This window comes from Pelobates fuscus, chromosome 1 (assembly GCF_036172605.1).
Source record: "Pelobates fuscus isolate aPelFus1 chromosome 1, aPelFus1.pri, whole genome shotgun sequence".
Classification (NCBI taxonomy): Eukaryota; Metazoa; Chordata; class Amphibia; order Anura; family Pelobatidae; genus Pelobates; species Pelobates fuscus.
This window is the reverse complement of record NC_086317.1, coordinates 103476722-103502723: the sequence shown is the minus strand read 5'-3', so window position 1 is coordinate 103502723 and position 26002 is coordinate 103476722. Positions and strand designations below refer to the sequence as shown.

General features: G+C 39.0%; 1 protein-coding gene across 1 annotated transcript in view; it reads left to right on the top strand.

The window, feature by feature from the left end:
* The first annotated feature begins 4507 nt into the window (after window positions 1-4507).
* Window positions 4508-26002, top strand: part of LOC134606782 (amine oxidase [flavin-containing]-like) — a 97490-nt gene continuing 75995 nt past the window's right edge. The window contains exon 1 of the mRNA XM_063450143.1: window positions 4508-4724. Coding sequence (XP_063306213.1) covers window positions 4679-4724 — 46 coding nt within the window. The 5' untranslated portion in view covers window positions 4508-4678. The remainder of the gene's footprint in view (window positions 4725-26002) is intronic.

The following is a 26002-nucleotide window of genomic DNA, read 5'->3' as shown; positions in this document are numbered from 1 at the left end:
TTTCCGCGTCTGGAGTGGATCATTTGCGCGCCTGCTGCCTTCTTTGCATGTGGTAGCCGTTTCTCAGACTCCCTCTCAGGAATCGAACCCTGATTACCCTGCACTCCAACCCTCTCTCAAATGGATAATTCTGTTGATCCTCCTGACAGCCATGCTTTAGATTTTGATTTATGTTCTTCCAAAGCTAAAATCAAAGATTCCATCTAGTGCTATTTTATGGCTCAGCTGTATTTTTAATTTGTATGTTATTTTAAGTGATTTCCCTATCCACATTTGTTTGCAGGGCACTTGTCCTACTCGTATCCCCATTTTACTTCCTTTTGCAGCCCTTTCCAGGAGTTTTTTAGAGCCATTTTTGTGCCCAAAGGTTCGGGTCCACATTGACTTGAATGGGGCTCTGGTTCGGGGTCAAGTTTGGGGTCAAGTTCGAGCATGAACCCGGACTTTTTTTCAAAGTTCTGCTGAACCTGCCGGACCCGAACATCCAGGTGTCCGCTCAACTCTACTTACTACTTTACGTTGTTGCAGAGTGTTTCTTCAGTGTTCTCACATGAAAAGATACAATAAAATATTTACAAAAATGTGAGGGGTGTACTCACTTTTGTGAGATAATATATATATATATATATATATATATATATATATATATATATATATATATATTATTTTATTTATTTATTTTTTATGTGGAGAGTCACCTTAAGCAAGACATCCTGATTACTAAAGGTACTCAGGTTCCCAGTAATCTTTTTCTTCTGGTCACCAACCTATCATGCATTCAATGAGAGAGGAGAACGTTGTATAGTTCTATTGTAGTTCATATGGGGTGCTGGGGAACCCAATCTTGTTAATTCCTTTACTAAATGAAGCTTGTGTAGAGCACAGCACATGAACACCAGAGTGCAAAAGGTTAACGCAAACAAGCTAATTATACTACTTCATGGACAATGGAAGTCTCTGGAACATTACCTGAACATACAATTATCCCAGAATTAATCCTTAGTCAATAATAAAAGTTGACACTGAATGATTAACCTTAATGAAAAGTAATTGTAATTTTCTATTCCATCATTTGGTTTGAACTATACAGCTACCTAGTTGGGTTAAACTGGATTGCCATAATCAATATTCAGTGATTACAATCATTAATTTGACATAAAATGTTCTTCACTCAAAAAAGGACATTCATAAAAGACCCATTAGAAGATGTAATTAACATTTACTATCTTTGAACAAATCACAGTTAGCAAGGTAGATCGATGTTAATCATGTAATTGCCTGAACACTAGGGCACAGCCTCTACATATATAAATATATTGCAGTAACTATAAAATTCACCAACAAAATCTGTGGTGTAAACACAAAACTGCCAAAAAAGAAAAATAGCAGTCCCTCAATTTCTTAGAGGCTCCTCCAAATGTCTTAACTTCTTAAAAAAGAAACTACAAATGCAAAGTATACAGAATAAAAGAAAAGAATTCACTGTGGAATATTGTGTTAATACAACTCACAAAAGTGAAATAAAAATAGGCGTATCACCAAATCCAATTTATCTTTCTTAAATCTTGTGTTTTTCTTAATGTTTTCTCATCTATTATGCAATAAACCAGATAAAATATATACATGGCTATTCACTTAATTGAGAATTCAAGATGAATCCAAAGTGAATTTAAAATTTAAGGTGAAAATAGCCAAACTAGAAGAATACTGTAAGTCAGCAATGCATTCAGCTTAGCTACTCTGTCCTTAAATTTGAAATTCACTTTGAATTTACTTTGAATTCACTTTGAATTCTCACTTTAGTGAATATCCCTGATAGTGTGAGAATGTTTTCACAACATAGCATTTAAATAAAAAATAAAAAAAACACATCACAAAAAGCTTTTGTGGAATATCTAAAAACCTCAAGGGGGACGGTATTGGTTTCTCAGGTCCATACAGCAACCAATAGTGAAATGGTACTGCTGTATCCATCACACAAGAAGAGCTGAAATATAATAATTTTGCCATTTCATACTTACAGACCCAAACATTAGCTTTTCCTAATGAAGTATACAACGACTACTTGATTTTTAACCATTAAATCCAATGACCAGGACACATTTGAGAAATTGGTTATGGATCACTTATCTTACCAAGGAACGCCTCCCTTGATTACTTAGTTAGACCAGCTCTAGGAAGAGTCTTGGTTATTTCAATCTTCTTCCATTTAAAAATGATGGTGGTCACTGTTCTCTCTCTATAGGTTATTGTAGCCTTCCTCAGATTGCTTCCCTCTCTACAGTCCTTTACCTCTGCAGGCATTTATTTTAACCTCATGGTTTGGTTTTGCTCTGACATGCATTTACAGCTGTGAGATTGCATATAACAAGGTGTGCGTTTTTTTCAAATCATTCCCAATCATTTCATTTGCCACAGGTGGACTCCAGTCAAAGTGCAGTAACATCTCAAAGATGATCAAAAGAAATAGGATGCATCAGAACTAAATTTCAAGTATCAAAGCAAAGTGTCTCAATGCTTATGTCAATGTGATATTTCAAGATAAAATAAAAAACAAATAGAGTGTATATAAGACATATAATCACTCTGTCCAAAAAGTGCAATTATAAGTGGAATTGTGAGGCAAATAAATGAATAATAAATATCTAGAGAGGATAAAAAATGTAGATTATCCCTGAAAAGTAAACAAGGAGGTACACTCTCATAGGGTAGTACAATAATAACTAAAGGAATTTTCCATAATAAAATCTTCAAGTTATTAACTCACATTTGTTTGAGCCTGTCTGGCTCAGGTATTATAGCTTGGTAAATCAAGGGGATCTTTATTCAGGAATATCAGGAATGATAGGTCATTACAATAGAGATAGATGAAGGGCACCTGCTTTTAACTTTAAATCAAATGGTATTTATTACACAAAAGAAAAGTTTTAAACGCTTACATACAAAGTGCCTCTATCCCAAAACAAGCAAATTGTGTTTCAATGCTTTATCCAGCATCCTCCTCAGGTGCATGACTACTATCTGTATAATATCAATATTTAAATCCCCTTTGGCGCCAAAAATTCTAAATTGAGGCTGCCCCTTTACTACGTTGTCCAATCAGGAGTCTCCTCCTTTTTTTACACCTCTCATGGCCGCCATATTGGTACTCGCGAGGGTGCACAGCTTCACTTCCGGTTCTGGGCGCTATGTGTTCGAGCTTGTAAATTGCACTTTCGGTATATTTGTTAGCCATGGAGTGAAGTGGCAGCTTTTTTTTATTTTATTTTTTATCAATATAGCTATTAATATCTACTATCTTACCAAGGAACTCCTCCCATGATTACTCAGTTAGGCCAGCTCTAGGAAGAGTCTTGGTTGTTTCAATATTTTCCATTTAAAAATCATGGTGGTCACTGTTCTCTTGGGAACCTTCAATGCAACCTAAAAGTTATTGCAGCCTTCCTCAGATTTCTTTAATCTCCACAGTCCTGTACCTCTGCAGGCATTTATTTCAACTTCATGACTCTGTTTAGCTCTGACACGCATTTACAGCCATCGGACCGCATATAACAGGTGTGCACCTTTCCAAATCATGTCCAATCAATTTAATTTGCCACAGGTGGACTCCAGTCAACGTGCAGAAACATCTCAAAGATGATTCAAAGAAATGGGATGCATCTGAGCTAAATTTCAAGTATCATAGCAAAGTGTCTCAATGCTTATGTCAATGTGATATTTCAGTTTCTTTGGTTTTTAAATAAACTTGAAAGTTTTCGAAAATTGAGTTTTTGCTTTGTCACTATGCAGAATTCAGTGTAGATTGATGTGAAAAGAAATAATTAAGCCATTGTAGCCTGACATACTCCTCAGGGTTGCTTTGGAGATGCGCGTTGAGTGTTTAATGTTCCATGCAGTAGATGCTGTTATTAAAAGTGGTGTTTATACATTCAAATATTTAAAGTAAAGTTTAAAGTAAAATGTTTAAACTTGCATACCTTTTATTGGGCAGACTAGATGGGCCGAATGGTTCTTATCTGCCGTCACATTCTATGTTTCTATGTTTCTATGTTACATATGTTACCCGCTTCTCACACGGATTTTTTTTTTTTTTTTTTTTTTTTTTATCAAAAGTGAACTTGCAGCCACCAACAATTGGATTTTGCTGAGACAATCCTATCAACCAAATAAGGAGAAAAGGGACAAACACCTGGCATTCAAGCAGTTAAAAAAATATATGCAATTACTCTCTCAGCATCTGGTATATTATCACCAAATGTTGGCAACGTGCCAAAAGTTGCCATGCAAACCTGTAGTCGTTTGTTTTGTCACTAAAAATAAAACTATCTATTTCCTCTGCCATTTATTTTTTCTTTTCTACCCCCACAGTTCTCCGGCTCTCGAACAGTTAACGCAGGCTTGTGTACCTACAGAGCAATAAGTCTGAGCTTCTAGTTTTTCATTCTAAGAGGATCAGTGCACACTTCCCACATCACATTGGGAGAAGGAGGAGTCGTTAGGCGGAACTCTCTGTAGAAAGGCTTGCTGGAGCTGCTGACAGCTGAAAAGGGGGGAGTCCTAGTAGCTTTATTCAGCTCTCAAGCATCAGGGCTTTTTTTTTTTTTTTTTTGCTTCAGTATTGAGAAAAAGAAAGCTAAAAACAAAAACAAAAAACAGCAACAATAGAAAGGATCTCACCATGAGTAACAAATGCGATGTGGTCGTCATTGGAGGAGGCTTATCAGGTATGTAAAAAAAGGACAGTTCTTTCATTTTACATCAAACCCAAAAAGTATGATTTGCTACGATCATTATTTGCCTTGTTTTTTCCATGTACATGTACATTAATTTAACCCCTTCATGGCAAGGGTTAGACAAATCCCTTATTATTATCACAGTCCAGACGTGTTATCTATTACAAACGGCTTAACAATACAGCCTGTAACTCCGCGCAAAGAGATAGATGCAGCATCTCGGCTAATTACCTTCTGTCAATAGAAAGAAAGAGATTTTTTTTTTTTACAGTTTACCTAATCCTTATTGATCCTGTAGAAACTAACAGTATAATCCGTCTAGGCTACAGATTTACTGCTGACAAAGAACATCAGTGTAGCAAGATTATTGTCACTGTATTACTGTCTTGAAATTTTATATATATATATATATGTACATTTGTAAAATGAAAGCATGTGTAACGCAATCAGGTGTGCAATTTTGGTTCTAAAGCAGATTCTTTAGTAGAATCAGATTTTGCAGCCTTACAGTAGATGAATGAAATGAGATGTTTAAATTTTATATAGTACTTCTGCTAAGTGTAATCACATTTTACATTTGGACGCAACAGGGTAATACCCTCTACAGGCAGTAAAGAAGACAGATTGAGAGGGAGTGTCTGAAGAGTTTACCGTACGAGCACACTCAATTAGATAGCATTGATGCTTGAATATTGTATGTGTTTGGAAAGGAAACTACACTGAACAAAATTATAAACGCAACACTTTTGTTTTTGCCCCCATTTTTCATGAGCTGAACTCAAGATCTAAGACTTTTTCTATGAACACAAAAGGCCTATTTCTCTCAAATATTGTTCACAAATCTGTTTAAATCTGTGTTAGTGAGCACTTCTCCTTTGTTGAGATAATCCATCCATCTCACAGGTGTGGCATATCAAGATGCTGATTAGGCAGCATGATTATTGCACAGGTGTGCCTTAGGCTGGTCACAATAAACGGTCACTCTAAAATGTGCAGTTTTACTGTATTGGGGATGTGCACATGTGTTCATTGTCCATAACATACGCCTGCCCATATCATAACTCCACAACGCTGACATCAGCAAACCGCTCACCCACACAACACCATACACGCTGTCTGCCATCTGCCCTGTACAGTGCAAAACAGGGATTCATCTGTGAAGAGAACACCTCTCCAAAGTGCCAGACGCCATTGAATGTGAGCATTTGCCCACTCAAGTCTGTTATGACGATGAAATGCAGTCAGATCGAGACCCCAATGAGGACAACAAGCATGCAGATGAGCATCCCCTAGACGTTTTTTGACAGTTTGTGCAGAAATTCTTTGGTTGCGCAAACCAATTGTTTGAGCAGCAGCTGTCCGGGTGGCTGGTCTCAGACGATCTTGGAGGTGAAGATGCCTGATGTGGGCTGGTGTGGTTACACGTGGTCTGCGGTTGTGAGGCCGGTTGGATATACTGCCAAACTCTCTGAACCGCCTGGAGACAGCTTATGATTGAGACATTAATATTCAATTCACGGGCAACAGCTCTGGTTGACATTTCTGCAGTCAGCATGCCAATTGCATGCTCCCTCAAAACTTGCGACATCTGTGGCATTGTTCTGTGTGATAAAACTGCACATTTTAGAGTGGCCTTTTATTGTGGCTAGCCTAAGGCACATCTGTGCAATAATTATGCTGTTTTATCAGCATCTTGATATGCCACACCTTTGAGGTGGATGGATTATCTCGGCAAAGGAGAAATGCTCACTAACACAGATTTAGACAGATTTGTGAACAATATTTGAGAGAAATAGACTTTTTGTGTACATAGAAAAAGTCTTAGATCTTTGAGTTCAGCTCATGAGAAATAGGGGCAAAAACAAAAGTATTACGTTTATAATTTGTTCAGTGTAAATAAACAAACTGAATAAAATAAATCACACTATGACACAGTTGGAGTAAGGCAGCGGTCTTTATTTTAAAGGCAATTTAAAATAACATTATTACTAATCACTAATATAGTAAACTCTATAACTTTATTTTAAAACAGCAAATGAAATGAAAATTAATTAATTAATCCAGCATTGAAGACCAAGGCTAACCTCCTGGAACTGCCTTAAATAGCCAGTATATTCAAAATTAAAACTTACCCCTAGTGATGTCCAGAACGGTTCGCTGGCGAATAGTTCCCGGCGAACATAGTGTGTTCGCGTTCGCCACAGATGGCGAACATATGCGATGTTCGGTCCGCCCCCTATTCGTCATCATTGAGTAAACTTTGACCCTGTACCTCACAGTCAGCAGACACATTCCAGCCAATCAGCAGCAGACCCTCCCAGACCCTCCCACCTAGACAACATACAATTTAGATTAATTCTGAAGCTGCATTCATTTTTGTTTTTTTTGTGTTTGTGTTTATTATACATTATCCTCCATAGCCAGTAACCTGTGTTTATTATACATTATCCCCCCTAGCCAGTAACCTGTGTTTATTATACATTATCCTCCATAGCCAGACCTGTGTTTATTATACATTATCCCCCCTAGCCAGTAACCTGTGTTTATTATACATTATCCCCCCATAGCCAGTAACCTGTGTTTATTATACATTATCCTCCCATAGCCAGTAACCTGTGTTTATTATACATTATCCCCCCCATAGCCAGTAACCTGTGCTTATTATACATTATCTCCCCCATAGCCAGTAACCTGTGTTTATTATACATTATCCTCCCATATCCAGTAACCTGTGTTTATTATAAATTATCTCCCCCATAGCCAGTAACCTGTGTTTATTATACATTATCCCCCACAACCAGTAACCTGTGTTTATTATACATTATCCCCCCACAACCAGTAACCTGTGTTTATTATACATTATCCCCCAACCAGTAACCTGTGTTTATTATACATTATCCCCCCATAGCCAGTAACCTGTGTTTATTATACATTATCCCCCCCATTGCCAGTAACCTGTGTTTATTATACATTATCCTCCCATAGCCAGTAACCTGTCTTTATTATACATTATTCCTCCCATAGCCAGTAACCTGTGCTTATTATACATTATCCTCCCATAGCCAGTAACCTGTGTTTATTATACATTATCCCCCCACAACCAGTAACCTGTGTTTATTATACATTATCCCCCCACAACCAGTAACCTGTGTTTATTATACATTATACCCCAACCAGTAACCTGTGTTTATTATACATTATCCCCCCATAGCCAGTAACCTGTGTTTATTATACATTATCCCTCCCATTGCCAGTAACCTGTGTTTATTATACATTATCCTCCCATAGCCAGTAACCTGTGCTTATTATACATTATCCTCCCATAGGCGGTAACCTGTGTTTATTATACATTATCCCCCCATAACCAGTAACCTGTGTTTAGTATACATTGTCCTCCCCATAGCCAGTAACCTGTGTTTATTATACATTATCCCCCATAGCCAGTAACCTGTGTTTATTATACATTATCCCTCCATAGCCAGTAACCTGTGTTTATTATACATTATCCCCCATAGCCAGTAACCTGTGTTTATTATACATTATCCCTCCCATAGCCAGTAACCTGTGTTTATTATACATTATCCCTCCCATAGCCAGTAACCTGTGTTTATTATACATTATCCCCCCCATAGCCAGTAACCTGTGTTTATTATACATTATCCCCCCCCCCCCATAGCCAGGAACCTGTGTTTATTATACATTATCCCTCCCATAGCTAGTAACCTGTGTTTATTATACATTATCCCCCCATAGCCAGTAACCTGTGTTTATTATACATTATCCCCCCCCACAGCCAGTAACCTGTGTTTATTAGACATTATCCCCCATAGTCATTTATCGTTGGACCTAGGCAGCATGATGTCTTAGGCCGCCCCAGAGAGTGAATGAGTGAGTGAGTGAATAATATTATATATATGTTCAGAAACATATTAGTAATATATGTAAATCGGGTTCATGCAAAGAGGGTGAAAAGGTATTAAAGAAAAACACACTTATTGCATCAAATTTACAAAGCCAAACTTTTAAAAGCTTTCCTCATTTATTTCTCGGGATGAGGAATATATCGGTTGTAGACTGAGGATTTCCAGCTGCCCAATCTTTTAATAATATGCACTGGAGTGTCAGTGTTGAAGGAGACCGAAGCTGCCCCTATTCTAAATGAAAGACGCGAGACATGGATACAACCCAATCTTAGGAGTAGAGTTCTGATGTAGAAGATGAATTTAGCCGTAGTCAGAGGGATTCAGTGAGAGTAGTGGTGAAATGTGTGTGGCATGACTGAGTGTGGGTAAGTAAGAGTCAAGTATTTTAACTGGGCACTAGTTCTAGGTGGGATAAAGTGGTATAGCGGATGGATGAGTAGTTTGGTTCGTTTTAGAGGTTTGTAGAGAAAGTATATAGTGATCATGATTTTTAGCGATATCGAATATTTTTAAGGTGGTACCAGTGCCACCACTCATATCTAGTGTCACAATAGCTTGCATTTAAAAAAAAAAAAAAAAAACTTTTTTGACTGTAATATAATAGCAGTCAGTTTCCTTCACACGTGTGCGTTTCAGGGCCTGCCAGGGCACAGTGTCACACCAGTGCAACTCATATCTGGCGTAACAGTAGTGTACATTAAAAAAAAACTAGAAATTTGACTGTGAAATAATAGCAGTCAGTTTCCTTCACACGTGTGCGTTTCAGGGCCTGCCAGGGCACAGTGTCACACCAGTGCAACTCTTATCTGGAGTAACAGTAGTGTACATTTAAAAAAAAAAATACAGGGGGCTTATTGTCACCTTTCGGGGACCCTTGGTGTTGTACATGGCTGGGTGGAGGAAGAGACCTTCAATGACATCAGTGAGGACAAGGAACGGGACATGGCTAGCTTGGTATCCAACCTTGTGCAAATGGGCAGTTTGCGGTTGTGCAAATGGACTGTTTGCAGTTGTTTGCGGTGCATTAAACGGGGAGTTTGGTCTGTCACCCTTGAAGCGGGCATAACCCTTACACTATTTGATCGATAAAACATCATACGTGATGTTTTAAAGCCCGTTATTCCAAACAATTTAGGAATGTTAGGTGATTTATGCCCTTTATGGATTAAAACCAGACTCTGCATCAACTATGTAATTTTCCATGGGAGTTTTGTCATGGATCCCCCTCCGGCATGCCACAGTCCAGGTGTTAGTCCCCTTGAAACAACTTTTCCATCACTATTGTGGCCAGAAAGAGTCCCTGTGGGTTTTAAAATTCGCCTACCCATTGAAGTCTATGGCGGTTCACCGGGTTCGCCCGTTCGTGAACATTTTCGGAAGTTTGCGTTCGCCGTTCGCGAACGGAAAATTTTATGTTCGCGACATAACTACTTACCCCCTATGTATCTAGGCAGGCAAATTCAAATTTTTATTTTTTATTTTTTTTCCCATTTAAAGACCACGACAATTAATTATAAATGTATAAGCCGCTAGAGGAAGGGAACATAACCAGGGATGGGAGGAGGGAAGCTGGACCTGCTTGGAGTACATGACTTATTTTTTTGGGTTGTCTGTGATAAATTCCTTATGGGCCTCAGTATTTATAGGTTGAATGCCCCACTCGAAAATCACCGCACACAGCCTGCGCCCTTGCGCCACATTCATGTCAGCTTGAAGAATAGCAATAGAAGGGGGTCCCATATCTGTTTATTATTTAGAGCAAATGTTCAGTAAGATGGCATGTTTTATTATTATGTTATTTCAAATAAACACTGATTTGGGGTTAATATATAATTAAATTTGACATTTATAATAGGACATTTGATAGCCATTGAATTGAAACATGCAGTAGGATAATATATATTTTAATGATGAGTTGTTATATATTTTGTGTGATACATTTTAAAAATTCTTAAAAGACATATGTAAATCTCACTATCATTAGTTCCAGAGAATGCGTTTCATATGGAAACAGGTTTGTTTGTGGGGTTTGTGCATTGTATATTTTAATTGTTTCATGATTACTCCATATAGCGTTTTGGAATCGGTGATTTCAGATGAACAGCTGATCACCCAAAACTCAGCAATATTGTAATTTGTTTGAAACAGAATGCATAATATATTTATATATATATATATATATATATATATATATATATTTCAACAAAGAATAGCCGCTCACCAGTCTTATAAAAATCCAAAATTTATTTAACCCCTTAAGGACACATGACATGTGTGACATGTCATGATTCCCTTTTATTCCAGAAGTTTGGTCCTTAAGGGGTTAAACAAAGTTATAAAAGAGACCAACGTTTCAGTCCCCGCTCGGGACTTTCCTCAGGGTAACAAAACATGTTATTAATTTATGTCGCCTTAAGGGTTAACAGTGGTGTATTTTAGTTTTGTAATGCCCTAGGCATGACTAAACCTGGGCACCCCCTAATCTATATTTGCCCCACCCCTTCCTGTTAAGGCCACAACTCTTCCTCTATATACTTCACCTTTTCCTACTACTTTTAAAGGGAAACTATAGTTCCAGGGAAACAAATCTGTTTTCCTGGCACTATAGTTCCCTATAGTGCCCCCCTTGGCACTGGAAGGGTTAAAACCCCTTTGGTGACTTACCTGAATCCAGCGCCGATGTCCCTCAGCGCTGGGTCAAGCTCCTACTCTGCACTTGCCTTAGGCTTCCCCATAGGAAAGCATTGTATCAATTCTTTAGTAGACGCCTGATGTCCTCATGCACAGCGTGAGGGTGTCCAGCATCAGTTAGGCGACTTTTGGTAGACAGTCACTAGAGGTGGAGTTAGCTCCTCAAGGTAATTATTGCAGTTTCTGAGAAACTGCAATAATTACACTTGCAGGGTTAAAGAGATTGGGATACTGCACCCAGACCACTTCACTAAACTGAAGTGGTCTGAGCTCCTATAGTGTTCCTTTAAGCACACACTCTAACACATACATTCACTGACAGACACACACTGGCAGATACACACTGACAGTCTCACACACACAATGACAGACACACGGACATCACTGACAGTCAGACACACTGATTTGACACACATTTATTGACAGACACACATTGGCAGATTCAAACTTACAGTTACACACATACACTCAATGGCAAACACGGGCTTACTGATTTGACACACACACATTCACTGACACATTCATTGACAGACACTCACACACAAAGACAGACACACACTGACTCTCATTGTCAGACACACTGATAGTCACACAATCAGAGACTCTCACTGATTTGACGCACTAACAGATACTCAGAGACACACACACACACACAAATATATGCTCACAGACACACACACACACTCACAGACACATACGCACTCACACACACACATTCACATTTACACTCACAGACACACACATATACTCACAGACATACACACATACACACACTCACAGACACACACATGCACTCACAAACAGATACACACACTCACAGACACATACACACTCACATTTACACTCACAGACACACACATATACTCACAGAGATGCACACACACTCACTGACATATATAGACACACACTCACAGACACATACTCACAGACACAAAGACACATACACACACATACACACACACACACTCACAGACACAAACACATACATACACACACTCAGACACACACACACACTCACAACTTAATAATGGGGCTGCTGTGTGGTGGGTGGCTTCCCATCCGAGGCAGCGAGGGAGCTGTGATCTCTCTGCTCTGCTCCCTCGCGGGCTGTCTACTGATGCTGGGAGCCGGAATATGACGTCATATTCCGTCTCCCATGGCATCAGTGAACGGCACGCGAGGGAGAAGAGCAGAGAGATCACAGCTCCCTCGCCACCTAGGATGGGGAACCGCCTGCCTGAGGGGGGGGTCTGTATTAGCTGGCCAGCAGGTTAGCTCTTACCCCCACCCCCCATGACAGGGAAATCACACAGGACGCCTCAGTGGGCGTTTGGGTGCAGCATTTTTTGCCACCCCCTAAATAGTGCTGCTCAAGGCAAATGCATAGTTTGCCTTAGGCTAAATACACCCCTGAGGGTTAACATTACAAATCACAATAGCTATTTGTGCACCAAATTGTCTTTTTTTTTTAGGTTTCTAGGAGTAATTCCATTCTCAATTCACAGCCTTACAGACTGTAATAAAAAGCTATGGTTAGTAGTAAATGTTTAACTAATATTCAACCACGAACGATGATATGCAAACAGCATTATAGTAAGTGGTTTTACTTTCCATGATCAATGGTAAAGGATTAAGTCTCTGTTGCTGTTGCATTACAATTCTCTATCCGCCAGAAATATGCTGAGTATTATAGCAGTATTTCAGAAATTTGGAATCCAAAAACATCAGGAGTTCCAGTTTGACTCGCTGCTCTACATTTTAATATTCTGTTCCTAAACTCCACATTTTTAGCTAAAACATGGGGCAGTTAAGTTACAGTTGTGATCTATTGCAAGTAATTTTGTGAGTTGATGGCAGAGCTGTGAAAATCCCACTGGCTTCAGCAATAATGAGTAAACTTTAAAGGGACACCAGCTTATTGTATTTGTTCTGGTGAGTAGAATCATTCCTTTCGGGTTTTTTGCAGTAAACACTGTCTTTTCAGACAAAATGCAGTGTTTACATTACAGCCTATTGTTAACTCATCTGACCAATCCTCAGATGGCTGCTACAGGTGCTTCTTGTGGCAGTGCTCCACAGTGTACAGCACTGACATTCAGTTTCTCCACCCTCTGCATATAGAGAACATTCCTCATAGAGATGTGTTGATTCAATGCATCTCTATAAGGAGTTGCTGATTGGCCAGGGCTGTGTTTGACTTGTGCTGGCTCTGCACCTTGTCTGCTTTCTTGACAATCTCAGCCAATCCTATGGGAAAGCATTGCGATTGGCTCAGAGATTCAGTTCTGATGATGTCAGACAAGCAGCCAGATCAGCGGCAGAGGCAGCAGCTGCAGACTTTAATACAAGTAAGATTTTACTATATTTAGGGAGGCAAGGGAAGGGCAAGGGGGGCTAGATGGTGGTTTTAACACTATAGGATCAGGAGTACATGTTTGTGTCTTTAATGTAGTTGCTCTGGTAAGTATAGCCATCCCCAGGGCCGCCACCAGAAATTTTGGGGCCCCTGACAAAGCACAAAGTCCTCCCGGCTGGCCTCACCCCCGCAATGAATGCAGTGTGTGTTAGTGTAATGAATGCAGTGTGTGTGTTAGTTTAATAAATGCAGTGTGTGTGTTAGTGTAATGAATGCAGTGTGTGTGTGTCAGTGCAATGAATGCAGAGTGTGTGTCAGTGGAATGGATGCAGAGTGTGTGTCAGTGTAATGAATGCAGAGTGTGTGTCAGTGTAATGAATGCAGAGTGTGTGTCAGTGTAATGAATGCAGAGTGTGCGTTTGTGTTGTGGATGCAGTGTGTGTGTTAGTGTAATGAATGCAGAGTGTGCGTTAGTGTTGTGGATGCAGTGTGTGTGTTAGTGTAATGAATGCAGAGTGTGTGTTAGTGTTGTGGATGCAGTGTGTGTGTCAGTGTAGTGAATGCAGAGTGTGTGTTTGTGTTGTGGATACAGTGTGTGTGTTAGTGCAATGAATGCAGAGTGTGTGTTAAGGTAATGAATGCAGAGTGTGTGTTAGTGTTGTGGATGCAGTGTGTGTGTTAGTGTTGTGGATGCAGTGTGTGTGTTAGTGCAATGAATGCAGAGTGTGTGTTAAGGTAATGAATGCAGAGTGTGTGTTAGTGTTGTGGATGCAGTGTGTGTGTTAGTGTTGTGGATGCAGTGTGTGTGTTAGTGTTGTGGATGCAGTGTGTGTGTTAGTGTTGTGGATGCAGTGTGTGTGTTAGTGCAATGAATGCAGAGTGTGTGTTAGTGTAATGAATGCAGAGTTTGTGTTAGTGTACTGAATGCAGAGTGTGTGTTAGTGTTGTGGATGCAGTGTGTGTGTTAGTGTAGTGAACGCAGAGTGTGTGTTAGTGTAGTGAACGCAGAGTGTGTGTTAGTGTAATGAATGCAGAGTGTGTGTTAGTGTTGTGGATGCAGTGTATGTGTTAGTGTTGTGGATGCAGAGTGTGTGTTAGTGTTGTGGATGCAGAGTGTGTGTTAGTGTTGTGGATGCAGTGTGTGTGTCAGTGTAGTGAATGCAGGGTGTTTGTTAGTGTTGTGGATGCAGTGTGTGTGTCAGTGTAGTGAATGCAGATTGTGTGTTAGTGTTGTGGATGCAGTGTGTGTCAGTGTAGTGGATGCAGTGTGTGTGTCAGTGTAGTGGATGCAGGGTGTGTGTTAGTGTTGTGTATGCAGTGTGTGTCAGTGTAGTGAATGCAGGGCGTGTTAGTGTTGTGGATGCAGTGTGTGTGTTAGTGCAGTAAATGCAGTGTGTGTGTTATTGTAATGAATGCAGAGTGTGTGTTAGTGTTGTGGATGCAGAGTGTGTGTCAGTGTAGAGAATGCAGAGTGTGTGTTAGTGTAATGAATGCAGAGTGTGTGTTAGTGTAATGAATGCAGAGTGTGTGTTAGTGTTGTGGATGCAGTGTGTGTGTTAGTGTTGTGGATGCAGTGTGTGTGTGTGTGTTTAGTAGTGTATGCATGCAAATGTAATAAAAGTTATTCCCCCCTCCCTGTTTCTTACCTGGTTCAGGGAGGGGGGAAGATTCTTTGATCCCTGGTGGTCCGGTCCGGTGCCATTGTGTACTTTCTGCACCTATATATAGCGATGATCGCTATATATAGGTGCAGCCGCAGGCCCCCCCGGCTCCCTATACTTACAGAGGGGGCCCAGCGGACTGCAGCTGTACTTTACAGCATTTCCCTCTCTCTCACTCCCGCGAGATGTGGTGAGCGCGCCGCGCGGAGCGTTGCCATGGTAACCCATGGCAACGCTCTAACGGCCGCACATCTCACGGGAGTTAGAGAGAGAGGGAAATGCTGTAAAGTACAGCTTCAGTCCACTGGGCCCCCTCTGCAAGTATAGGGAGCCGGGGGGGCCTGCGGCTGCACCTAAATATAGCGATCATCGCTATATATAGGTGCAGAAAGTAATTGTGGGGCCCTGGACTGCCAAAGCAGTCCGGGCCGCCCAGGGCCGCCGTGTCCGTGACAACCATCACGGTTGTCACCCCCTGATGGCGGCCCTGGTCATCCCCTTCAGGTTTTTTGCAGTAAACACTGTTTGTTTCAGAGAAAGTCAGTGTTTACATCACAGCCTAAGGACACCTCCACTGGCCACTGCTCAGACAGTCACTAAAGGTGCTTCTTGTGTGTGCAGATCTGATGTTCAGCATCTCCATGATCTGCATGGAAATGCTGAACACTTCACTTCTCATAAAGATTCCCTACACAGCGCTAGAAATAGGTGAATAAAACACCTTTCTCACCGGAAGTAAGTGCAGCCGACCACCTAAATGGTGGTTTTAGAACTATAGTGTCAGGAACCTTACTTTGAGTAAGGGTCCCCAGTACCAGAAGAACATTTGAAGTCCTTGTTGGTTAATGAGCAGTCATGGGAACCTTTGTGCACCAGGCCAAACTTGTTTGCAAGTGGAAAATGACAAAAAAAGTTTTGGTTTTGTTTCTTTTTTAAGATGGGACTGAATAGGTTGTCCTTTCTTGTTAAATGGAGTCCTGTGGGTCCCAATAGTCATATTTAGAGGTTATGGGGCAGGTTTAGGATTTTACTGCTTACCTTCTGTATAATCCTTGGTACAATATAGAACCTTTTTATCCAGAAAATATTAAACTATAAAGTACCACTAAATGTGTACAGAGGTAAAAAAAAAATAATACCAATGCTACAAGTCCAGTGCAAACACCTACTGTTGTATCACTTCACACAACAAACAAAGTTACATAAATGTGCACACAATGGATAACACAATAATACAATAAAGATGATATTATCCACTTTGGCAATATAACAGCTTGCTCTACAATAAAACAAAATATATAATCTAGTATGCTATATTAAATAATTACATATAAAAATGAATGTAATACACTGACATACTGCTCAGTCACACAAAGTTGACTCAGACGTAATGACAGAAAACTGGGAATTCCATCTCTGGTACTTTCAGGACAATCCACAGAGTGCCATATCACCTTAGTATGGAATAAGCACCAACCGATGTTTCTCATAAACTGTCTTTCTTGTTTTATTTTATACCAGCAAATAAGGTAAAATAATAGCATATGTTATATAAGCCCACTTAAAAAAAAGTCCTAGGGTAAAACCGCACGCGTTTTGACCTGGTATGGGTCTTTCTCAGAGTGCAATCTCTTGTGCTCCTTCCAAAGTAATTCATCATTCTGTTACTAAAAGCGTTATGCACCTTAAAACAAAGAAAATATAGAAATTTGAGAAAAAAATATGGTTTCAGTTAGGTAATTAAATGTGGTTGTGTGATTTTTATATTGAGAACACTGGATAATAGATACATTGACTGGGAGCAGGCAAGCCCAAGGAACGTATCATTATCAAAGAAACATACACTTTAATAAGCAATGTCAGTCATATGTGAAAGAAGTTAAATACCAAGTTACAAGTTTACCTGTTTTACATCATGTAACCAGTTGCCTAAAACACATGGTATAGTTGGATTCTTGGTGCCTGCACTCTGTTACCTTAACTCTGACAGAACTGCTAAATCATAAGTGAGCTGAATAATAAGTGAGCTGAATAATCTTATTTTCCAGTCGAGAAGTCTTAGAGTTTGTCATATGTTTGTAAGTAAATTTTGCAGTTTCTGTATTAGTTCTTATGACCTCGGTAGCTACATGCTTAAAAAAAGCCTCCTAATCTTATGGTCTTCACCGCCATACACTTAGTTACCTGGTATTCCGCTTTTGGGGATACCGGGGAACTGTCCCTAAAAAAGCATAGCACAAGTGAGTCTACTGAGTTCCCTGCACGGTCTGCCCTCAGTGGGCTGGCTTAAATGATGGACAGGCAACCTGGTGTGCATTAACCCCTTAAGGACACATGACATGTGTGACATGTCATGATTCCCTTTTATTACAGAAGTTTGGTCCTTAAGGGGTTAAAGGGACATTATAGTCACCTGAACAACTTTAGCTTAATGAAGCAGTTTTGGTGTATAGAACATGCCCCTGCAGCCTCACTGCTCAATCCTCTGCCATTTAGGAGTTAAATCCCTTTGTTTATGAACCCTAGTCACACCTCCATGCATGTGACTTGCACAGCCTTCCATAAACACTTCCTGTAAAAAGAGCCCTATTTAGGCTTTCTTTATTGCAAGTTCTGTTTAATTAAGATTTTCTTATCCCCTGCTATGTTAATAGCTTGCTAGACCCTGCAAGAGCCTCCTGTATGTGATTAAAGTTCAATTTAGAGATTGAGATTCAATTATTTAAGGTAAATTACATCTGTTTGAAAGTGAAACCAGTTTTTTTTTTTCATGCAGGCTCTGTCAATCATAGCCAGGGGAGGTGTGGCTAGGGCTGCATAAACAGAAACAAAGTGATGTAACTCCTAAATGACAGAGAATTGAGCAGTGAAATTGCAGGGGAATGATTCTATACACTAAAACTGCTTTATTTAGGTGACTATAGTGTTCCTTTAACACTAGGCTGACCTGACTGTAATTGGGGGATGAGCTAGTTATTAAACTGTATGCCTAATCCGTCCCCTTTACCTCCCTTCAGTATCCTGATTCTCTGGACACTGGAGTTGGGAGGTATGCACTTTAATGAAAAGTCTGTTGTTTTCTGTCAGGTGGAGTCAAGTCACCATATCAGTTCAAGCTAATCTCTTATTGGCTGAGGTATACTGCAAACCTTCCAATCATAAAGACAATTAGTGAAACGAGAAGGCATGGCTAAGGCGGGATTTCTTTCAGCAGAAAGCAACATTTTATTTATTTTTTTAAACAAAACTAAGCAGATTTGAATGAAGATAAAAAATACATAAAAAATACATCCATTGTACATATTTATCATGAAAAATCAGGCCTGTTATTTTAATCTCATGTTGAACCTTTTGTAGACATGGTTCGGATTTTTTTGTGTGCCGAAACTATATTGTCTCTTTAATAATTGGAATGGTTTTATAGTGTCTCGTTGGAGCAGGCCCTTTAGTTTTCTATAGAAAAAAAAATGCACAATGCTAAGGTAGTATCCCTTTAAGGGGATAACTTCCCAGCGAGCTGGTATGGTGTAATTAAAGAACACTGATGTTAAACATGTACTGCCTAGTTTTTAGTTAGAGTAAAAAGAATACATAAATGTATATAACGATGCTGGTGGTTGATGGTGAATATAGGTACAGAAAAAGCGGAATATTGACCGATAAATACGGTACAGGGAACCCTGCATCAACAGTGCTACATATAAACTTTATTCACTGTTGCATGTAGGGGATACAAATGAAACTAATGTTGTAGTACAATTGCTAAGTGCAAACTGCTACAATGATCTCCATAAAATCCGATTGTACACATTTATCCACCAAAAACAACCCACACAGAATAGTAGAGGAAAACAGCTTAGTTCATAGAACAAATATTGCTGGTGCCATAGTGAAAGCAGTAATAGGGAAAAAGTATTGTGTAGATACAAAAAAGACCCGTGGACAGCGAGCTAGTAATGATCGTAATGATCTGATAAGGATGCTGCTGTATAGACAACTGGTCTAGCTAATGCCCTATCTTCTGCTAATAAACACCTTCGTGGGTGTTCTGCACTATAAGGCTACCTGTCTGCTGTACCTCTATGATTTAAACTCTTAGCTAAGGCGACATAGATTAGTAAGTTATAGTAACCGAGAGTGAAAGTGACAAAAAGAAGATTCCCATTCGTGTTTCGTGATGTGCACAGTGAAGTGCCAAGGTGCTAAAGTGTAATGAATGGGAATCGCGCTGAAAACCCTTTAGTTTTCTTTATTATTATTTTTTTTTTTTTTTGTAATAAGACTCTTTATTTGATTTTCTCATAAAGATAATATATACAATATATTCAATATATGCAACACAAACAGCAAAACCACAACTAATCAAAATAAAACAAACACTGGAAAATGCACCAGGCATTTATTTGTATTACCAACTGAAACATAAAATAGCTGGAAGGCAAGCTGTAAAACAGAACGTACCCAACACCATCAAGTCCTTTTTTATATCTGTATCTCCATAGTTCCTGTACCTTTAGAATAAATAATATTCTAAGAACCTGTATATGTTCCCCAAATTTTCCATGCCTCACTATTTTCCGCACCTTGTAGTATCTTATCCTCCATTCTATATCCTATGTCAATCCACCAGTCCTGTTATTTCAGGTATGGAAGAGATAGACTTTGTTTTTTCATAATCTTTAATATTTGTCCTGGGAAGTTTTTAAATAGAGCCATCTGCAGTTTAAACTAATGAAAAAAATACCCTAGAATTTGTGATATGAATTATGTTCTCTTGTTTTAGAATAACATTTAGTTTCAATTCATTCACATTCATTTATCAGTGTGTACCTCTAAAGCAGACAAAGAGCTCTCTTTATGAAATATTCCCTGATTTAATGGCTTGATAATATTTTTCTTTTTACCTGCCGGTTATGAGTGCATCTTTGATAATCAAGTTACATTTTTTTTTTCAATCTGAGTTATTAAAGTGGATTTACCACTTCCGAGGGTTTGTAATATATATATATTTCCTTAGCCCTATGATTAAAAAAAAATGTGTTTGCGAGTAGCAAAAAATACAATTAAATGTAGAATATGCTGTCCGCATGGAGAGAGAATATAAAGAAAAGGAGAATTGAAACAATGTTTATACAAAATACAGAGTAGGATTTGAAAAGTAAATAACTTATTTGTTAGTAGTTATTTTTTTCTGTTGCAGGTAAATGAGTCTTGGGAGGTTCACCATGGATAATTTCACAAAGTAACAATGAGTAAAAATAGTGAAACTTAAATTCGTCCAGGGCATTTTTTAATCATAGCGGTCCAGTGGGAAGGGGTTAGGGTCAGAGGGGGCTGTTGTGTCCACCAATGATGAGCATGCCTCCCTCAAAGTGAGCATGTTGATTCAATGCTCTTCAAGGATAGCCCATGCGCAGAGCCATGCTGAAGTGCTCTCCTATGAGAAAAAGGCCCTGTATTTGTTCTGCACGCACAAACTTGTATCTGGTGGTAAGAGTGTGTATGTTTGTGTGTATAGAGGGCATAGTGTGTGTATAGGGGATTCGGTGAGTATGTGCATATGGACTATTATGTATGTGTGTGTAGTGGCTGTAAAGTGTATGATTAGGGAGCGTTGTTTGTTTTTCTGCGTAAAGGAGATTTATTCTGTGCATATAGAATTCAGAATGTGTGTATAAGGGATGCAGTGTCTAAAAGGGATGCAGTGTGTATGAGAGATGCAGTTTGTGGAGGGGTACAGTGTGTATGAAGGCTGTAGTGTGTATGAGAGATGTAGTGTGTTGAAGGGTGCAGTGTGTATGAAGGCCACAGTATGTATGAAGAGTGCAGTGCAGTTTTTGTGTAAGGAGTGCAATGTGTATGTGTGTGTGAGGTGTTCAATGTGTATCTTTGTCTGAGGGTTGTATTCTGTGTGTGTGAGAAATGCAATGTGTGTGTGAGGAGTGCAACATGTGTGTGTGAGGGGTGTAGTGTGTGTGATAGGTGAAGTGTGTGACTGTATTGGAAGTTATAGGGCCCATATATTGTGTGTTTGCGGGGGTTGGGAGCAAAAATACTTTTTTTACATTTTATTATTTTCAAAAAATATTTATGTCCCCTCCCCCTTTCTTCCCCCTTTTTCTCAGGGAGATGGGACATTGCAAGCCCTGGTGGTCCGGTGGTAATAACTCCAGCCTGCAACTCCTCTGGCTGCAGGCAGAGTTCAGTCCTCTTATAAGGGCCTTGGAGCATTGCTGTGGTGACCACAGCAACAGTCTGAATTGCCCTGCTCATGGGAAGAGTCCTCCTCTCCTCTCACTCTGCTTTACTGCAATGAAGTGCCTGTGGGCCAGTGAAATAAATCTTTGAACTCCCCATCAGCCTGTTAAGGCACACAGCAAGTTCTATGCTTTGATTGCGCTGGTTTTGAATGGGGCAGCAACCTTTCAGCTCCAGATTACTTCCTGTGAGAATATATGAAGGAGCAGGTGTACACAAACAAGCTGCTCAATTAGCATATCCGTGCAGAAATTTGAGTGCTAGATCCTCAAACATTAACTAATATTACGAGCAATGCAATAGAAAGAGCCTGATTTTGCAAGGCAGCAAATTGAGCATAGGGGCATAGAGCAAAAAAGGGTTCGTATGATGTATTAATGTTTTTGACTAACTCATCTAATAGGCAGATCATTGTTTTTATATTTTTTAAATAATTGTAACCATACCTTTGTATAAACTAGTGTTGAAAACATTATATGGATTTAAATGGACACTCTAGGGCAGAATTCTCACTCATTTTTGAAAGTAGAAGATTTTGGATAAAAAAAGAAAAAGAAAAAAGAAAGATTGAAAGAAACGAAAAGCACACTCCATTCATTTTGTTCTGTGAATTCAAAGTGAGTTTCAAATTTAAAGACATAGTGGCCAAAGTGAAAGCATAGCTATCTGCGAGAATTTTTCTATTTTGTCGATTTTGACCTTTTTCAAAATGTAATTAGAATTCCCCTTGAATTCTCGGTTTATTGAATAACCTTGACAGTTTTGATTTTACTATGCATGCAAGATAAAAAAAATTATCATTGGAAAAGTCTCTAATAATCGGACTATTTTAGATAAAACAATGTAATCAATATTTCCCTATTCTATGTACAGATCAATACATACATCGTAAACAGATGTGAATTAATTAAATGACAATTAATATGTAAATCATAGCATGTTAGAAATGTGCGTGATCTAAAACCACAGAATGCTGTGTACAGATAAGATGGAGAAGATGATAATTAAGGTCGATAGATGAATTCAAATTGGTCACAAGCATTACAAATATGATTATTTTGATTTCAAGTGGTTGAAAGCCTTTATTGTCTTTATTTACATACAATTTAAATTACAGTACAATTTAAATAAATAGGAAAAAAAAATAATAAAAAATTACAAAGGGGAACTAAGAGCTAGATGAAACGCCTATTTGATTTTACAATGAAATTAATCCTTTCATTTGCAGATGCTGCAAACAACAAGTCTTTTATGCACTTGAAAGTTTGCTTCAAGCTTATTATATTTGAAGCAGAATGATATTTGCAATTGCAGACACAACTCATGTCCCCATATCTACAAGTAAATACATCTTAGTTCAAAGTTGCCATAGCAACTTTCGAGATCCTGAAGCAACAATACTTTGGTGAAATTATCTAAGCATATGCCTACATTCAGCCGCAGGCTTCTAACAAGAGATATGTATTTTTCTCTTATTTGAACTAATCCTATGAGGGTCATTTAAAGTAGCAATCCATCCACTTTTACTACAATTTAAATCACATCAGAAGATGCACTGGTAAAGAGAGAGCTTGTATGAGTCAGCCATCCCTGTTATCAGTCAAAATTATAGTACAATACATTGATATGTCAATGTCAATATTGTCAATAATAACCTTGCAAAGGAGGTTTATTAGTGATTTAAAGGAACACTCTAATGTTAAAAAAAATAAATAAATATTTCTAACGTTAAATTGATCTCTATGTTCTTTAAATTAAGTTTTTACTTCATTTTTTCCTACTCCTCGCCAGTCTCGCTCTGGGTTCTATCCCTCCTCTAGCTGAAATCATTATTGATGATCTCTGCCATTGCAATGCTTCCCTATAGAGAGGCATTGGGGTTGGTTTGCATGAACAAATTCACTATATTGTACCAGCCTGTATCTCCTCATAGAAATGCATTAGGTCTGAGAATCTCAATGGGAAACATTCTTCTCTGTACGCTGTATTGGTATAGTGTCCCTTTAAATATTATTGAGAAGCAATAGCACTGATGTAAATATGATCTCTCTCCACTAAGACAGTTGTTAGGGCTACATTTCTTCCCAGGGAAATCTTACAGCTACAGTCCGTACTTGGAATTCCAACCAGCGTACCACATCTATGAGCTTGAAGAATTGGTTGACACAACCCCAGTAGTGTTGAGGTTTAAAATCAACTCTGAATTTTATTGGTATAACATATAAAGTTATATAGGTATCTTACCACATACCATTACATCATTATGCAGAATCAGCAAATATCTTGGACATTTATCAAAAATGACTCAACATTATAAGACAGGATTTACAGTTAACTTGATATTATTTTTATTTAAGTATATGGTCAAGTTGTGGTCTTAAATAATTTACCGTAAGGGAAAAATCTGTTAGGAGTGAATTAAGGTAGGGTCATTTGCGCAAGCAAGTTTGTAATGAGATATATTTGATTACTGTCTTTATATAAATGATTATTTAAGCGACTTTGAGCAGTAAACCAGAAACCAAAAAATTGATGCTGAGTACAAATGGGTGGGTTGGTTATGATTCAATCAGAGGTAAAATAGTCATTAAAAAAAATTAATTGGACAACTTCCAATAAAAAAATAAATAATAATAAATAAACTAATGAAGCAATAGAATCCTGGGTCTTTTTGCCGGTAGTGGCTATTTACTGATAGTAAATTTAAAATGTTGCCAAAATTAGCTCAAAATTTAAGTTGTATGTAATGTTTGTGTGTTGGGGTGTGCTGGCTGATTGAGGTGTGATGTGTGTGCTAGTTGTATGTGGTATGTGTGTGCTCATTATATATGATGTGTGTGAGTGTGTGGTGAGTGCTGGTTGTATGTAATGTTTGTGCCGACTGTATGTGATGTGTTTCTGTATGTGATGTGTGGTGTATGCTGGCTGTATGTGATTTGTGTATGGTGGGTTATATAATGTGTGTGGTCATGCTCTTTATTGCCTCCTCTTACTTTGCTTTCTTCAAGAAAGGGAGTTTATGATCCGTTTGGGGGCTCAATGAAGAGGTTATATTCCATGGTGGTCCAGCAGGGGTTAGCTCTGCCTGGTGGTCTATCAGGAGTCCTAAATTTCTGATGGTCCACTGGGGAGTATGAGCTTTGCACCACTGGCAGAGGGAGACCTCAGTAATCACTCCCTCACAATTCGGCACTCAGCAAGTCCGAGTGCAAGCTGTGAACATCCAGCAGCTGTGCTCTGACTCACTAAAGACCACAAGAATGCAAGGTCTGCAATCACCAGAGGTGCAGACCTCATGCTGTCAGCTCTGATCCCCGCCACCAAGGCAGCCTTGACACTTACCTATAGTGAGACTAAAACAATATACTTAACTGCCTACCCACCCACTACTCAATGGCGCCAGTACTGGATTAAAGTCACACAGGGCCATAGGCAGGGTACCAGTCTGGGACCACTTCCTAGAGCCCTGGGCTCTGTGTCTGTGAGCGTTGTGTGTGAGTATGTGTGCAGTGACTGACTGTTGTATGTGTGGAGGAGACTAAAAGCTGCATGGGGATGCTGAGAGTATCTGTGTGTCTAGCATGTGTATGTGTCTCAGCATCCTTGTGTTTGAATGAGTGTGTCTGTGAGCATATGTATTTAGGGTAGTTGCCTGTGCTGTTTTGTTTGTAAGGGGAGCTGCTTGTGGTTTTTGTGTAGGGGTGACAGTGGTGGGTGGCAGGATGAGTATACCATACAAGATTTATTCAGCCTACAATTGACAAACATATATAATCTTTTACATGTTTATATTACAAAATGCTTAGCATATTTCCTTTATGGGTTGGGGTATGTATTGGGTATATGCAGAGCATTTAGATCATCCTAATTTTTTGATAATATGTACTGGTATGTTTCTGCTAGATGCAGTGGTGGCTGCTCAAATTCGGAAGGAGTGACCTGAGTAATTGCATGGATTAAGGCCTAATCTTACCAGTAATACTCTGATATAGAGCATGAGTTTGTTTGTAGTGAGAGCATTGCCGTGTAAAGTTAATAAAGGTTGGTTAGGGGAACCGGGAACTATGGTTAAACATTTATCTATTATCTGTACTGGGCACCATTTGTTGCCTGTAGGGTAATAGGGAATCTTTACCATTTGATCTCTTTATGTGGTTTTTGTATGACTGAGGGATAGTACGTAGTGATCTTGTATTTTGACAATCTGAGATATTTTAATGACATCTTGGGATGTGATGTTTATGGTGGTAAACTCTTTTTTTCTGAGAAAACCATAGAAAGCTAGGTAGATGGCTGTTTTAATGACATGATTAGTGTTTGGTTCAAGAGAAGTTGTATCCATGAAGTCCGAAAGTAATTGGAAGAGTTGACTATGGATAG